Raw genomic sequence first — 16413 nt, forward strand, 5'->3', positions numbered from 1 at the left:
CTGGTTTCAAATTGGGAAAAGGAGTACGTCAAGGCTGTATATTGTCACCCTGCTTGTTTAATTTATATTCAGAGTACGTCATGAAAAATGCTGGGCTGGAGGAAGCACAAGCTGGAATCAAGATTGCCAGGAGAAATAACAATATCTCAGATATGCAGATGACACCACCCTTATGGCAGAAAGCGAAGAAGAACTAAAGAGCCTCTTGATGAAAGTGAAAGAGGAGAGTGAAAAAGCTGGCTTAAAGCGCAACATTCAGAAAACTAAGATCATGGCATCTGGTCCCATCACCTCATGGGAAATAGATGGGGAGACAGTGGAAACAGTGTCAGGCTTTATTTGGGGGGGCTCCAAAATCACAGCAGATGGAGATTGCAGCCATGAAATTAAAAGGTGCTTGCTCCTTGGAAGAAAAGCTATGACAAACATAGGGTATTAAAAAGCAGAGACATCACTTTGCCAACAAAAAAGTCTGTCTGGTTAAAGCTATGGTTTTTCCAGTAGTCATGTATGGATGTGAGAGCTGGACCATAAAGAAAGCTGAGAGCCAAAGAATTGATGCTTTTGAACTGTGGTGTTGGAGAAGATTCTTGAGAGGCCCTTGGACAGCAAGGAGATCCAACCAGTCCATCCTAAAGGAAATCAGTCCTGAATATTCATTGGAAGGACTGATGCTGAACCTGAAACTCCAATGCTTTGGCCACCTGATGAAAAGAACTGACTCACTGGAAAAGAACCTGATGCTGGGAAAGATTGAAGACAGGAGAAGGGGACGACAGAGGATGAGATGGTTGGATGGCGTCACCAACTCGATGGACATGAGTTTGAGTAAACTCTGGGAGTTGGTGATGGACAGGGAGGCCTGGGGTGCTGCAGTCCATGGGGTCGCAAAGAGTCAGACACGACTGAGCAACTGAACTGAACTGAACAGGAGGAAGTGTTTGCTTTGCTAACAGTTTTCTCCAGGTAAACACCTGTCTCTGCAGAGTCACAGGATGGCCTAGTCACAGACAAAGGCACGCACCTCTGTGGAATCAGACAGCTCTCCAAGGCTCCAGCACTCCTAGAAAAGGAACCAATTTTGTGTTTTGCTTATTTTAGAATCTTTTGCAGTTATTCCCTTTAGAATCTGTAATCCTTTTGGGGAATCTCCTTTAGTTTCATGTACATGTGTGTATATGCATATATGTATGTATTTCACACACAAAGACACACACACGTACACATATGAGCTTCCTCAGATGGTAAAGAACCCACCTGCCAGTACAGAAGACCCAGGTTCGATCCCTGGGTCGGCAAGATCCTCTGGAGAAGGAAATGGCAGCCCACCCCAGTATTCCTGCCTGGAAAATCCCATGGATGGAGGAGCCTGGCAGGCAACAGTCCATGGGGTCACAGAAGAGTTGGAAACAACTGAGTGACTAAGCGCGCTCACACACACACACACGCACACACACACACATGCATATTATATGTGTATCATTGATGACATGCCTGCCTGACAGCAAGAAGACTAGTGTTTCGTCTCTGAGACCCCCACCCCTGCCTGGAGGCCCACAGCTCCGCGTCCCTCTTAGTCCAGTGGGCAGGGGAGAGGCTGTAGGTCACGGTCCACCCATTGCACTTCCCGCCCCTTCCGCCAGACGTCGCTGTTGGAGGCCGGTCCATGAGACGCTGCCCAGACGGGCCTCAGGACCCAGCGTCCCCAGCCCCACCTCCGGCCACGGCAGCCACTGTTCCCCAAGCCCAGTCCTGTTACAGAATACACAAGGTGATCTCTCCAGTTTTCCTGGGGTGTAACTGACAGTTACCTCACATCACTGTGTAGGTGTAAACTATGCAGCATGGTGGTCTGACTTACCTGCGTGTGAAATGACTTCCGCCACGAGTTTCGTTAGTATCCATCAGCTCACCTAGAGACTACAAGAAGAAAAACCAGAAGAAAATTAAAAAACATTTTTCCTTGTGATAAGAACTCTTAAGATCTACTCTGTTAATGGGTTTCATATATATCAATATAATCAGTGCTGTGTTTTTGTGCAATGTCAGCAAATTGGGAAAACTCCACTGTGGCCACGGACTGGAAAAGGTCAGTCTTCTTTCCAATCCCAAAGAAGGGCGATGCCAAAGAATGTTCAAACTGCCGCACAACTCATTTCACATGCTAGCAAGGTTATGCTCAAAATCCTCCAAGCTAGACTTCAGCAGTACATGACCGAGAACTTCCAGATGGACCAGCTGAGTTTAAAAAAGGCAGAGGAAGCAGAGATCAAACTGCCAACCTTCACTGGATCAAAAAGAAAGCAAAGGGATTCCAGAAAAGCATCTGCTTCTGCTTCATTGACTATGCTAAAGCCTTTGACTGTGTGGATCACAACGAACTGTGGAAAATTCTTAGAGATGGGAATACCAGACCACCTTACCTGCCTCCTGAGAAACCTGTATGTGGGTCAAGAAGCAACAGTTAGAACCGAACAAGGAACAACAGACTGGTTCAAAATTGGGAAAAGAGTATGACAAAGCTATATATTGTTACCCTATTTATTTAACTTGTATGCAGAGTACATCATGCAAAATGCTGGGCTGGCTGAATCACAAGCTGGAATCAAAATTGCTGGGAGAAATATCAACAACCTCAGATATGCAGATGACACCACTCTAAGGGAAGAAAGTGAAGAGGAACTAAAGAGCCTCTTGATGAAGGTTAAAGAGGAGAGTGAAAAAGCTGGCTTAAAACTCAACATTCAAAAAACTAAAATTATGGCCTCTGGTCCCATCACTTCATGGCAAATAGATGGGGAAAAGTGAAGTAATTGATTTTATTTTCTTGGGCTCCAAAATCACCGTGGATGGTGACTGAAGCCATGAAATTAAAAGGCGCCTGCTCCTTGGAAGAACTAGGACCAACCTAGAAAGCATATTAAAAAGCAGAGGCATCATTTTGCCGACAAAAAAGTCTGTCTAGTCAAAGCTATGGTTTTTCCAGTAGTCATGTATGGATGTGAGAGTTGGACCATAAGGAAAGCTGAGTGGCAAAGAATTGATGCTTTTGAACTGTGGTGTTGGGGAAGACTCTTGAGACTCCCTTGAACTGCAAGGAGATCCAACCAGTCCATCCTAAAGGAAATCAGTCCTGAATATTCATTGGAAGGACTGATGATGAACCTGAAACTCCAATACTTTGGCCACCTGATGAGAAGAACTGACTCACTGGAAAAGACCCTGATGCTGGGAAGGATTGGGGGCAGGAGGAGAATGGGACGACAGAGGATGAGATGGTTAGATGGCATCACCAACTCAATGGACATGGGTTTGAGCAAGCTCCGGGAGATAGTGGAGGACAGGGAGGCCTGGCGTGCTGCCGTTCATGGGGTCACAAAGAGAGGGAAGTGACAGTGACAGAAGAACAAGAACCAGTTAGCATCCATCAGCTCATGGAGAGACAACAAAAAGGAAAAAACCAAAAGAAAATTGTAAAAGAATTTTCCTCATGATGAGAACTCTTTCAGAATCTATTAACAGCTTCCTTGTATATCATATGAATCAGTGCTCTGTTGTGCTATGTCAGCAAATAATGAAAAACACACGTGAAGTCTCAGCCGCAGGCCCAGCAGACAGGAGGAGCTCCGAGAACGGGGGTCAGAGTGAGCACCAGCTCCCGCCTCCCGTGAGCCCCGGCCTGGCCCAAGCCTCCCCACCAGGGCCGTTTCTTCGTTGCGATGCTGCCGCCACGAGGCCCCCTCCTCTCAGCCGATGGAGGCCCAGAACCTACTCAGCCTTCCGTTCGGGCTCCTGCTGGTGGCCCTGACCCTGGCTGTGAATTCAGGTGGACACGTGGCCCCACTGTGTGAACACATCTGGAGTGACTCGGGGGAGGGGGCGGTCTTGGCTGCGATGGGAGCTCCGGGGAACTTTCAGAGAAGGCAGAACTGGAAAGGGGGGGAGTGGGGGTGGAAGTGGCAGGTGGAGAACGTGGTCCAGAGGCCGGCCTGGGTCAGGCCTGGCCTGGAGGGGGAGCAGGCTGGGGGCTGCGCAGGGGCAGGGCCCCGCCCCGAGCCACCTGCGGGGCCAGCAGGGGTCAGGGGGCTTAGGGCCACAGGAGGGACATGGACCCAGAGCTGCGGACGGCGGCCATGCAGTGAGGGCCACTGACTCCTCACTGGGGGTGACCGTGCCGACAGCATCGGGGGTCTCAGGGACACCTGTGCAGAGAACTGGCTGTGACCACCTCGGACAATGTTTGATAATCGCAGTTCCTTACAACCATCAAGCCAAGCGTTGCTATTTCCAGGGCTATGGCACAGGCCCTCCCGGGGGGTGGGGACGATTTCCCTGGGCCTGGGAGGAGGGCCCGTGGCTCTGGGAGGTCAGGGGTCAACTGGTGCTCCATGGAGCACTGGCCTGTGGGACACACGGTCCCCTCCTCCCCGTCCCTGGCACTGCCCATCACTGGACTCAGAATCCGTTGTGTGATGGCACTTGCAGGCCGGGAACAGCTGTGCAACGGCCAGTGCTCACGCAGGGCCGCAGCCAAGTAAAGCCCGGGGCCCTGCTGTGGCCCAGCCCAAGGATGGAGCGTGGTGGCCGCGGGCTGCCTGACCGGAAAGCCGAGGAGCGTGAAGGGAGGCCCGGGCCTCCGTGTCCTCATGTGGCCGGCACCCCAAGCACAGGGACTCTGCCTGGAGAGCTGCAGCTAGCAAACCCGGGGCTGAATTCCTGCACGAGGGGGCAGGGAGCCCGCCTGGATGGCCATGCCAGCAGCTGGCCTGGCAGGGAGGGGGCCAGAGAGAGCGGACCTCAACATGCAGCGGCCACTTTGCAAAGAACGTGACAACCCCCAAGTGGCCAAAAGCAGGAGGCTCTCAGGCAGCAGTGTGGCCAGTGAGGCTGGCATTTCGGGCTGGGTCCCGCCTGCTCATCCGAGCCCCTCTGGCCCTCGCCCTGGGGCTCTGGCCTGTTTGGGGTCTCCGAGGTACAGCTCACAGGGTCTGAGGGGGAGGCTGTGATCATCTATGGCCACATCACAGAGCCAGCAGACAGTGGGCTGGCCCTGGTGAGGTTGAGGCTGAGCCCCCGCAGGGCCAGGTCTGAGCAGGAGTGGGATGACTGGACGGAGCCAGGCCAGCTGTGGACAATTAGGTCCCTGTATTGACCCCAGGACGCTGGGTGCTGGCCGGAGGTCAGGGCACAGAGGTCTCAGACTGAAGCTGTGGGGGGGGTGGGGACGGGTAGCCGGCCAGCACACCCAGACAGAACCCGGGAGGCCCCTTGGGCTGCAAGCTGGCCCCTCCTGCAGAAGGGACTCCCTGGGGCTTCTCCGTGGGGCTCACATCAGAGCGACCAGGGGACCTTAGGAGGTGACACCCCAGGTGAGGCCAGGCCCGCTGTTCTCACAGACCCCACGACTGCCACCCGGCTCCCTGGACTTTACAAAAGTGGGGTCTGGACCCTCAGGCAGCCCCAGGCAGCTGCACAGTGTCCCTGGAGAGCTTGGTCCAGGGTGGGGCTGGCTCCTATCAAAGTGGAAGGGAGTCAGCCGTCCGCTCTGACCTGCTCACTGAGCTCAGGCACGGGCCCTGCATCCCGCCCGCACCTGGCTGGTGACCCGCTGTGAGGCCAGGCTGCCTGCTGTGGGCCAGGAGGGGGCGGGACTCAGCCCAGGAGCAGCTTCGGGCACCTTTGAGCTGTGTCGTTCCGGAATCAGGAGGGGATGTCTGTCGGGCACTCACTAAAATATCAGCTCAGATGGCTACTAAAAATTCTACAAACCCAAGAAGGACAGGCAAAACCAGGCGCTGCCTCACACTCTGCTGTTTGTTTGCTCTCTGGGGAGCGGTCCTCCCGGGACAGGTGTGTGCTCACCTTTCTGGAGCCGGGGAGGGAGGGTCTCCAGGCGGGGGCTGCCGTGCTGGGCTTGATGGTGACCCCCGATGGGTGTCGTGGGGCGTAGGAGCTGGAGGCGGCCTCAGCTCAGGGGGGCGGTGGTCAGACCAAGTCAGTGCGCTTCACGGACACCTGGTGCTGGTAAGTGTGGGTCCCAGGGTCCCCGCGGCTCTCTGCACCCGCCCTGAACCTGCTCCATGCTGGGGGTGCAGTGATGGTCTGAGAAGGGCGCCTCTCCCCCCGGCAAGGGCGGTGCTCCTGCCTCAACGTCCTGCTGCACCCCTTTTCTCAGGACCCATCGTCCCAGGGTCCCCCCCCGGTTTTCATACCCACACAACAGGGAGTGGGGCTGGGGGAGCCCGGCAGCCCCTGTGGAAGCAAGGACTCTGAATCTTGCTCTTGGTACCCGGGGACGCAGGGGAGTGGTGAGATCTGATTCTCTGGCTGTGTTTCAGGGCCGGGGGTGGGGGCACGAGTGGACATGGGAGGCCGACTGGAAGCCGCTGCTGTGGTCCAGGTGAGGGCAGGTGGCCGGGACCCACTGACTTGTCCTGATCGACTCCATGTCAGCTTTGGAAGCCCCGTCCTGGGCTCCGGGGAGGGCGGGATCCACTGGGTGTGGACGTGGTTGTGGGTGGCGACACAGGCAGGGACGGGGCATGACCCCCGCTCTCTGCAGCCCTGCCCTCCAGGACCCCACGGCCCCGACTGGGCGCAGCAGGAAGACCTGCAGGAAGGGGGCCACGTGTGCAGGGTTGCAGCCCCCAGAGGCGGGGCTGCCCGCTGAGCCTTCCCTGGCCGTCCCGTTACCTGGGTTTGAATTTGCACCCCGAGCTGGAAGCTGCCCCCAGAGTGAGATGGGGGCCTCATGTGGCAAAGTGCATCCCCCCTCAGCTGGCCGGCCCCGCTGTGCACCCGTGCCTCCTCCACAGACAGGCCTCTGAGTCTAAACAGCAGGAGCGGGAGATGCAGGAACATGCCCCGGGTTGAGAGCCTCGGCATTCGGGCACCATGAGGCGCTGAGCACGAGGCCCCTGCGGACACTGATCTCAGAGCTATTTCCATCCTCCGAGATCCAGCCCCGCCCTTGGGGGAAGCTGGTGCACATCCCCGCTGTGGGCGGATCACAGAGCTCCATGGTTGACCTGACCATGTTACGTGGCGCATGTGATGACTTCTGGAAGTCATCTTTCTGGTCTAAACCATCTGCTGAAATCACTGACATGAGAGGGACTGTGCGTGGAGACCCTTGTTTTCATGCTTCCTGACGAAGGAACAGAGACGTTTCCAAGGGGTCTGGGCAAAGGGCTAAATGTGAGGCCGGCCCCATATTAACGGGGTCACATTGTCACCAGCCTGCTGGTTTCTGCTGACTGACCGGGCTTCCTCTCTACACTCTACCCTGTGCTCCGGGCAATGGGGGTTTAGCGGCTGACGGTTTCCTTTCTTCTGCTCAGCGCATCGCTTGGCCGTGAATTCTGTGATCTGGGCTAATTAGACATGGCGACTCTTTGTTCCAAGCTGACTTCAGCAGATGGCTGATTTATTAACTTATTCAAACCCTGCTCAGCAAGCAAAGCGGCAGCACAGCCTGTCCTGCTCTGCTGTGTGGAATGTGTCTTAAATCGAGTCCTCTTGTAAATCTGGTGCTATTTGGACATCCCCAGCACCAGCATCTGTCTCTCAAGAACGGGTGGCATGGGGGCCGTTCTGCCTGCTCCTCCTCCAGGGTGCCAGCCTGCCCTTCGCTCAAGGACGGCTCTGTGGCCTCCAGGAGGGGCCTGGAGGCAGGGGCAGCTGTGTCTGGAAGGGCCAGACGCTGTCAGGAGCTTGAGCACGTTAGGGAGAATGGAAGGGGTTGCGGACCCCTCCAACCACCACCCGACGCCCCAGGCACCCCATCCCCTGCCAGTCTGGATCCTCCTGGCTCAGGGGCCACCCCCCAACCCAAGGCTTAGCTTAGAGGAAGCTGAATTAAAAATGTGGCTCTGCCTGCAGTGGGGCAGAACCCTGCCTTCCGTCCACACCTCGGAGCCAGGAGAGGCCGGTGCAGGAGGCCGCATGTATTGGCCCCATGCACCATCCAGCCTTCCCGGGCCGGGTGTCCACAGAGCAGAGAGACAGAGGCCACGAGGGCTTTGGGGCCCACACCTCCTCTTCCTCCACATCCACAGTTGCCTGTTTTAACATGAACCTTGCTCATCCTGTTGATGGGGTATGGGGAAGCCGGGGTGGCTCTGCTCCTCCCAATACTCAGCAGAAGGCAGGACGTAGAGGTGGCCTCTGTGGACCCCACTGACCGATTAGCCCCTGCAGGCCAGCTGGGAGAGGGGAGTCCTGCCAGGAGCCCGGGAGACTGGGCAGGGGTGTACAGTGTCCAGGAAGGAGGCCTCAGCCAGCCCCGCCTGGTCGGAGCCAGGGAGTCGTGAGCGGCCTGGACGTGGGACACGCGCCTCAGTCCAGGCCTTGCTTCAGGTCTCTGAGCCCAAGAGGCCGGCAGGGCTGCTCAGCGGGGGTCCCTCCTGACGCTTGTGCTCAAGTCACTCTGCCTGTCTCTATGGTAACTGCATCTTACCTGCCTGCGTGTGTGATTGTGTTCTGTTCTGCTTGTAGATGGAGGAGATAAAATTTAAAGACAGAGCAGTCTTCGTGCTGGAGAGAGAGTTAGGGGTTCAAGCCGGGCATGCTCAGAGACTCCAGCTCCAAAAAGAGGCTCTAGACGAGCAGCTGTCCCAGGTCAAAGAGACCGACCGGCACCCGGGCAGCCCCAGGCGGGAGCTTCCTCATGCAAGCGGTGCAGGAGACGCCTCAGACCACTCGGGAAGCCCTGTAAGCACCTCCCACGCTCGCCCGGCCGACCCAGAGCCCAGACTGCCCCGCACGCGGCTCGTGGTCCCATGGGCAGCTCCCTGGGGAGTCCCGAGCCCAAGCCTCGGGGACTCTGCCCGTGTCGGCAGCCCACAGGCCAGGGGGACCCTCGGCTTCTCCGGCTTGGCTGAGAGGGCCCGGAGACGTCTCTCTCTTCCCCCCTTGCTGCCGCAGCGCAGCACTGGCCTGGCCCTCCCCTGGTCCCCCCCGTGGGTCTCGAGCTCCAGGCTTCCAGTTGTGCTGCCTCTGCCGCCAGCCCCGGGTGGCTAAGGGGCCCTCCCTTGCTGCTGGGGGAGGTGGCCCGGCAGCTCCATCACCGCACGCAGGCTTTGTCCTCCGCTGGTGCCGACCCTCCTGCCGTGGTTTCTGTGCTCGTGACCAGCTGCCCGGCACCCGCTTTCCTTGTGAGCACGCCACTGTCCGTGCCTCAGGCTGCGTGACCGCGTGGGGCTGTGACCCCACCCATCTCCTCTCACTGCTCCTCATTCAGAGCCCTCTTCGGGGTCCCGGGAGTCTGGAAGGGGTCTACATTCCACGGGCCCTCCACACGGTCCTTCCGGGTCGGCCCCTGGCCTCTCCTGCACCTGCTGAATGAGGAACCGTCCCCTGGTCCTTCCTGGACTCGCGTCTGTTTGCTTTGAGGACAGAGCTGCGTTTGAGCCGAGCCAGCCCTAGGGCAATGATCTTTCAAGAATGGAGCATGACATTTTACAATCTTGTTATGTAATGGCTTAACTGGGTTAAAACCAGCTCTGGCACCCGACAGATCCCATTAACTCCGGAGATTCTGAAGCCAGATCAAAATGTTTTCATTGATATTTTTTTTAGTAAGCTCCAGTGGCTCCCAAAGTGACCTTTAGAAGCTCAATTTGAGGGACCACTCTTCCTGGGAATCCCACTTTGGAAAGTTTTAAGCTGAACATCATTTCCTGGGCTCACATTATAATATGAGGAAAATGAGACCCCCCGCTACAGTGCAGGGCAGCCCCCCAACCTTTAAAGCTGCAGCCGGCAGTGGCCACATGAAGCATGGTGCTGGCTTCTGGGTTTTCTCAGCGTCTCGCCCACCTGCGGCATCTGCGTCCGCCCGCCCTCGCCCCCACATCTGCGTACTCTGAACATGTCGGCTCCTGCATTCTGTCCCCAGCGTGCAGCCCGCAGTGCCCCCAGCCATTAGAATCATGGGCCATCGTGACACAGAAGTGCCTTGGTTTCCGTGGTGTGTTGGGACTTGCCATGGTTTTTGTGTCTGTTGTCTATGAACAGTTATTTGCAGTTGATTTTTGTTTTAGGAACAGCAGTTGGATGAAAAGGATGCTCGGCGTTTCCAACTTAAGATTGCGGAGCTGAGCGCGATCATCCGGAAACTCGAGGACCGCAATGCCCTGCTGTCAGAGGAACGGAACGAGCTGGTGGGTGGCCTCGGGCCTCTGAATTCTGTGGGCCTGTGTCTGCCATGGAGGGGGAGCTGGGGCATCCACTTCCAAAGGTTCCCGTGGGAAAGAAGAGTGATGCTGACAGGGTGTTTCCAATAAAACTTTATCAACAACAGCAGATAGGGGAGCAGATACGGGCCGAGGCGCTGGTTGGCTGATCCCTGCCCTGTGTCGCTGGCGCACGTGTCCCTGTTCTGTGTGTTATCTGAGACGTGTGAGGACCTCGCCTGCTAGTGGCGCCCTCACCGTCAGTCCTCATGGCCACAGAGATTCCCCAGTGACCTGTCTGCTGGGACATGAGCTCTCCCAGGTGGCGGAAGGCTCACAGACTGGGCTGTTTCCCCATAGCTCTTTCAAGCAGAGTGCATCGCCAGACCTCTGTCCTCCGCGGAACACGAGGCTTGTTCTGCTTGCTTTACCACCTCTGTTTGGAGGCTGCTGGTTCTCTGTGGTGCTTTTAAACATCGTAATATATAATTAATCTCGTCTTTCAGTTAAAGCGTGTAAGGGAAGCTGAAAGTCAGTACAAGCCATTGCTGGACAAAAACAAACGCCTCACTCGGAAGAACGAAGATCTGTCCCACAGTTTACGTCGGATGGAAAACAAGTTAAAATTTGTCACCCAGGAGAACATAGAGATGGTAAGGAGCACACTCTCGTGTAACTAGCCTCTCCTACGTGAGGTCTGATAGCAAGATCAAGGCTTTGGTCTCCCGGGCGTCTGTGGGGCTGGGAGCTTGCCGGCAGGGAGGCCTGGGGGTAACCAGTGACAGAGCTTCTGAGATACAGGCAGCCGGTGTGAGGAGATCCCAGCTGCCCTTCAGCGGTCAGGCCCCTCACTTCACATGTTGTGTGGTCTGTCTGGTTTGCAGAGGCAGAGAGCAGGGATCATACGGAGACCCAGTTCCTTGAACGACCTGGATCAGAGTCAGGATGAGCGGGAGGTGGACTTCCTGAAGTTGCAGATTGTTGAGCAGCAGCATCTCATAGACGAGCTCTCCAAGGTAACTGCTGGGTGCCACCCTGACCACTGGCCCCGCTCCCGGACCCACCCCACTCTGCAGCCCACAGGGCCCCCTGCACCCAGGACACGGGCAGAGTCTCTCCCCAGGGGTTGTCTCCTGCCCATCCTAATCCCTCCCCTTCCTCACCTTCAGGACTGGGGCTCTCAGAGCAGCAACACCGCCTGTGTCCACCCTGGGCCTCTCACAGCGCTGGAGGCGGGATCCAGAGTCAGGGTGGGGTAGGGCCGGGCTCCTGCCAGGGGTGCTGGGGAGGACAGGAAGCTTCCGATGGCCTCCAGTCACGTCCCTTTGGTCTCAGCCATCCTCCCGGCACCCCCCCCCCGCCCCGCCTTCCTCTGGGCACCACCCACCCCCACCCAGGATGGTCTCCTCTCAGATCCATAACCTAGCCACATAGACCCCATTGCCAAACAAGGCCACAAGTATCCCCAGGTCTGGGGATGGGGTGTGGGCATGTCTTTCTGGGAACCCAACCTCCATCTACGTCCCCCTCTCCTGCCTCCCCCACTCCAGCACAGCTTTTCCAATAGTCCTTCCTCAGACCAGTTACCCTCATTAGGGCATCTCCTAGTCCTCTGTGGGACCCAGACCGACTCCAAGGTCAGACCAATTCAGAACCAGCTGCCTGGGTTGTTCTGTGCCCTTGGTGGTGGCGGGGAGGAGGCTGCTGAGGAGAGGACAGTGGCGGCGCTCTCTGTCACTTCCCACCCGGTGGTCAGGATGGGCTCTGGCCACCCAGCCTTCCGACGGGGCCTGAGGTCAGTGCTCTGGTCCCTTCAATGGCCAGTGACTGTCCATCCCCTCAATAATAGGAATGCGTGAGGGGAAGAGGAAAAGGAAACCACCCTGGTTACAAATGCACCCCCACCCCTGCCTCTGACGGTTCTCCCCCTCGGGGCGTAGGCCTAGGGAGGAAGGACCAAGCCCAGGGAAGGCCCGCCCTCTCAGGGAAGGGTCTGAGGAGAGCCATGGGAATCTGCATAGGGAAGCGGAGAGACTGGGGGCCGGCGGGACCCTGGGGGCTTGTGCGGGCAAGGTCTGTGCCCCTGTCTCCAAGGTGCCTCCTCTCTTCCAGACCCTGGAGACCGCTGGCTACGTGAAGAGCGTGTTAGTAAGTGCCCTCAGCATCCCTTCTACATCCCCTCCAGTTTCCTCACCGTCCCTCCTACAGCCCCTCCCACTCCCTCACATCCCTCCTACAGCCCCTCCCCCTGCCCTCAGCGTCCCTCCTACAGCCCCGCCCACTCCCTCACCGTCCCTCCTACAGCCCCTCCCACTCCCTCACATCCCTCCTACAGCCCTCCCCCTGCCCTCAGCGTCCCTCCTACAGCCCCGCCCACTCCCTCAGAGTCCCCTCCTACAGCCCCTCCCACTCCCTCACATCCCTCCTACAGCCCCTCCCCCTGCCCTCAGCGTCCCTCCTACAGCCCCTCCCCTGCCCTCACCGTCCCTCCTACAGCCCCTCCCACTCCCTCACATCCTTCCTACAGCCCCTCCCCCTGCCCTCACCGTCCCTCCTACAGCCCCTCCCACTCCCTCACATCCTTCCTACAGCCCCTCCCCCTGCCCTCAGCGTCCCTCCTACAGCCCCGCCCACTCCCTCACATCCCTCCTACAGCCCCTCCCCTGCCCTCACCGTCCCTCCTACAGCCCCTCCCACTCCCTCACATCCCTCCTACAGCCCCTCCCCCTGCCCTCAGCGTCCCTCCTACAGCCCCTCCCCTGCCCTCACCGTCCCTCCTACAGCCCCGCCCACTCTCTCACCGTCCCTCCTACAGCCCCTCCCACTCCCTCACATCCCTCCTACAGCCCCTCCCACTCCCTCACATCCCTCCTACAGCCCCTCCCCCTGCCCTCAGCGTCCCTCCTACAGCCCCTCCCACTCCCTCACCGTCCCTCCTACAGCCCCTCCCACTCCCTCACATCCCTCCTACAGCCCCTCCCACTCCCTCACATCCCTCCTACAGCCCCTCCCCCTGCCCTCAGCGTCCCTCCTACAGCCCCGCCCACTCCCTCACCGTCCCTCCTACAGCCCCTCCCACTCCCTCACATCCCTCCTACAGCCCCTCCCCCTGCCCTCAGCGTCCCTCCTACAGCCCCTCCCACTCCCTCACCGTCCCTCCTACAGCCCCTCCCACTCCCTCACATCCCTCCTACAGCCCCTCCCCCTGCCCTCAGCGTCCCTCCTACAGCCCCTCCCCTGCCCTCACCGTCCCTCCTACAGCCCCGCCCACTCTCTCACCGTCCCTCCTACAGCCCCTCCCACTCCCTCACATCCCTCCTACAGCCCCTCCCACTCCCTCACATCCCTCCTACAGCCCCTCCCCCTGCCCTCAGCGTCCCTCCTACAGCCCCTCCCACTCCCTCACCGTCCCTCCTACAGCCCCTCCCACTCCCTCACATCCCTCCTACAGCCCCTCCCCCTGCCCTCAGCGTCCCTCCTACAGCCCCGCCCACTCCCTCACCGTCCCTCCTACAGCCCCCTCCCACTCCCTCACATCCCTCCTACAGCCCCTCCCCCTGCCCTCAGCGTCCCTCCTACAGCCCCGCCCACTCCCTCACCGTCCCTCCTACAGCCCCTCCCACTCCCTCACATCCCTCCTACAGCCCTCCCCCTGCCCTCAGCGTCCCTCCTACAGCCCCGCCCACTCCCTCAGAGTCCCCTCCTACAGCCCCTCCCACTCCTTCACATCCCTCCTACAGCCCCTCCCATTCCCTCAGCGTCCCTCCTACAGCCCCTCCCATTCCCTCAGCGTCCCCTCCTACAGCCCCGCCCACTTCCCTGTGTCCCCTCCTACAGCCCCTCCCACTTCCGGGGCCACTTTGCCTATGGTCCCTCCTAGTGCAGCTGGAAGCAGCCGCGGCACACTCGGGCCGGGGTGGCTCCGTGGTCCCAGTGCTTCCTGCGCAGAAACTTTGCCGTGGTAACCGAGAGAGCCCACCCGTTAGGGTTGCACAGATGCCAGGGAAACGGCCAGTGTCCCAGGTGTTTTTTTTAGGTTCAGAACTGGGTTCCCCTCCCACCCCAGGGCACCCGGCCCCCACGGCCTGGCTGGCTCCTGCATGGTCCCACAAACGCAGCCTAGCACTCTGGAGAGAACAGGTCTGTCTCCACTGTGTGGACGTCACCCTGTAGAGGTCTACTCCGGGCGAGTGGAGAGAGCTGGACCCTCTGTCCTCAAATTTCCATTTCAGTGTGTGCCCCTCAACCCCCTGCCCCACAGGGTCCCCACCCTAGATGGGGAGGAAGCCCCAGACAGCGAGCTCAGAGACACCCAGGCCTCCATTCCTGTTCCTGCCCAGGCTGGGAAGATGCACCATCCAAACTTTCAGAGCAAACTGCCCTGAGCTGGTCAACACTGGACCACCGGCTGGTCCTGAGACCACCCTGTCCACGCAGATGATGACCCGGAAATACTAACCTGTGCATTTAAACCTGGCAGAGCCGATCAACGACTCAAAAAATCTCCTCAACTGGTTTTTGCAGGAACGTGATAAGCTTTTAAGATACCGGAAACAAAGAAAGAAAATGGCGAAACTCCCCAAGGTAAACGAGTATATGAAATATGTATTTTTTAAAAGTCGTTTAACAGGAAAGAAACTCTTCCTTCAGAGGTGAAGAGAAAATGGTTTCCTTACTTCTAAAAATTGTTATTATGAAGTAACCAAAACAGGACCCAGAGCGAGTACTCTGTTTGTACTTTAAATTAAAAAACCCAACCTGGTTTCCTTTAAATTTCCAAGAAGAGATGTGGGTTCACGACAGTAATAACAAGGAGGAGGAGTTATCCACGGGCCTGGCCCTCCCACCGCTGGTGCCCGCATCCAGCCAGGACTGCAGGCGGCCTCCCTGTGTCCTTCCCCAGCAGACCTGCGCCCCTTGAGAACTTGATAGACCTGGGGTGTTTCTTTGAGGCACAGTTCTTTTTGATAAACCTGTGATTTTTATTAAATGAGATTTGGGAAACATTCCCAGAATATTCCCAAAGGATCTAACTTGTATCCTGCCTTTTACAAACTAACTTTTTTTGGTTTGGTTTTGGAACAACCAACAGTGATCCTCATACAGGCCTGTAGACACTCCTAGGCACAAATACAGGCTTGTATGGCCCCTAGAAAGGCCATTAGGAGGGCCGTGTCCTACTCTGCCCTCTACCAGCCCAGGTAAGATAGTGGAGGCCTTGGTCGAGGTTGGTGGGCCTGAGCAGTGCCGGGGGATAGACACCCAGGGTGCCCAGGATAGATACCGGGTGCACCGGGGGGCAGTCAGGCAGCTGACCCCACAGCTGGGCAACAGAGGAGGCCTCTACGGAGCTGGCAGCTCAGCCAGCCAGTGGTCCGGGTTTGGATTAACACGGTCCCTTTTGGTCAGAAGCCGGTTGTCGTGGAGACCTTCTTTGGATATGATGAAGAGGCTTCTCTGGAGTCCGACGGTTCTTCCATCTCTTACCAAACAGACAGGACAGACCAGACCCCATGCACCCCAGACGACGACCTGGAGGAGGTAACCTCCCATGGGGCTTCAGGACAGGCCTGCCTGGCTGTTCCTGTCCGCCTTCACATCACTGTACTGGGTCCCCTCTGCAGAGTGGTATAGAGCACTCCCACCCTCTCAAGGGGGGAGTCTGAACCACCCAGCAGCGGGTGGGCACCAGCACCCAGGGTTCAGGGTCAGGACCCCCTGGCTGGCAGGGGGCCCCAGCTGAGTCCCTGGCCCCAACTGCTGGCCCGAGAGGCTCACCTGAGCAGCCAGCTCGGCCATTCACCCCAGGGGTCAGGGCCTGTGTCCCGGGTCCCTGGGCAGAGGTGTGGCTGACCGGTGTCTCCGTGCGCCTCTCCAGGGCATGGCCAAGGAGGAGACAGAGCTGCGGTTCCGCCAGCTGACCATGGAGTACCAGGCCCTGCAGCGGGCCTACGCGCTGCTGCAGGAGCAGGTCGGAGGGACGCTGGACGCAGAGCGAGAAGTTAAGGTCTAACTGACTTCCACTCCACGACGTTCCGGCTTCTGCCGGGCTCCCCGCTTGCCCCCCCGGCCTCGGCAGGGACACGTGCGCCTTCCGGGCCAGGCCCTCCCCTCCCCTCCCCTCCCCTCCCCTCCCGCGGTCACGGTCAGGCCCCAGGGATGCCGCTCTGGCGGTCACATGGCAGCGGGTGGGCCCAGGCCGGGGCGGGCTGCCCTGACCTCCTGAGTTGAGGCATCT

The 16413-nt window shown here is 58.3% G+C and overlaps 1 protein-coding gene across 22 annotated transcripts in view; it reads left to right on the forward strand.

Moving 5' to 3' along the window:
• Positions 1-16413, forward strand: part of JAKMIP3 (Janus kinase and microtubule interacting protein 3) — a 92791-nt gene that overhangs the window by 44787 nt on the left and 31591 nt on the right. For 9 of the 22 annotated variants that reach the window (XM_043925541.1, XM_043925539.1, XM_043925542.1 and 6 more), the window contains exons 4-11: positions 8497-8712; positions 10044-10163; positions 10682-10828; positions 11060-11191; positions 12288-12323; positions 14700-14759; positions 15585-15716; positions 16054-16182. In XM_043925541.1, the coding sequence (XP_043781476.1) occupies positions 8497-8712; positions 10044-10163; positions 10682-10828; positions 11060-11191; positions 12288-12323; positions 14700-14759; positions 15585-15716; positions 16054-16182 (972 nt within the window). The remainder of the gene's footprint in view (positions 1-8496; positions 8713-10043; positions 10164-10681; positions 10829-11059; positions 11192-12287; positions 12324-14699; positions 14760-15584; positions 15717-16053; positions 16183-16413) is intronic. The other 13 variants (XM_043925551.1, XM_043925556.1, XM_043925557.1 and 10 more) reach the window with 7 other exon arrangements.

The sequence above is a fragment of the Cervus elaphus genome, chromosome 15 (genome assembly GCF_910594005.1).
Source record: "Cervus elaphus chromosome 15, mCerEla1.1, whole genome shotgun sequence".
NCBI classification, from domain to species: Eukaryota; Metazoa; Chordata; class Mammalia; order Artiodactyla; family Cervidae; genus Cervus; species Cervus elaphus.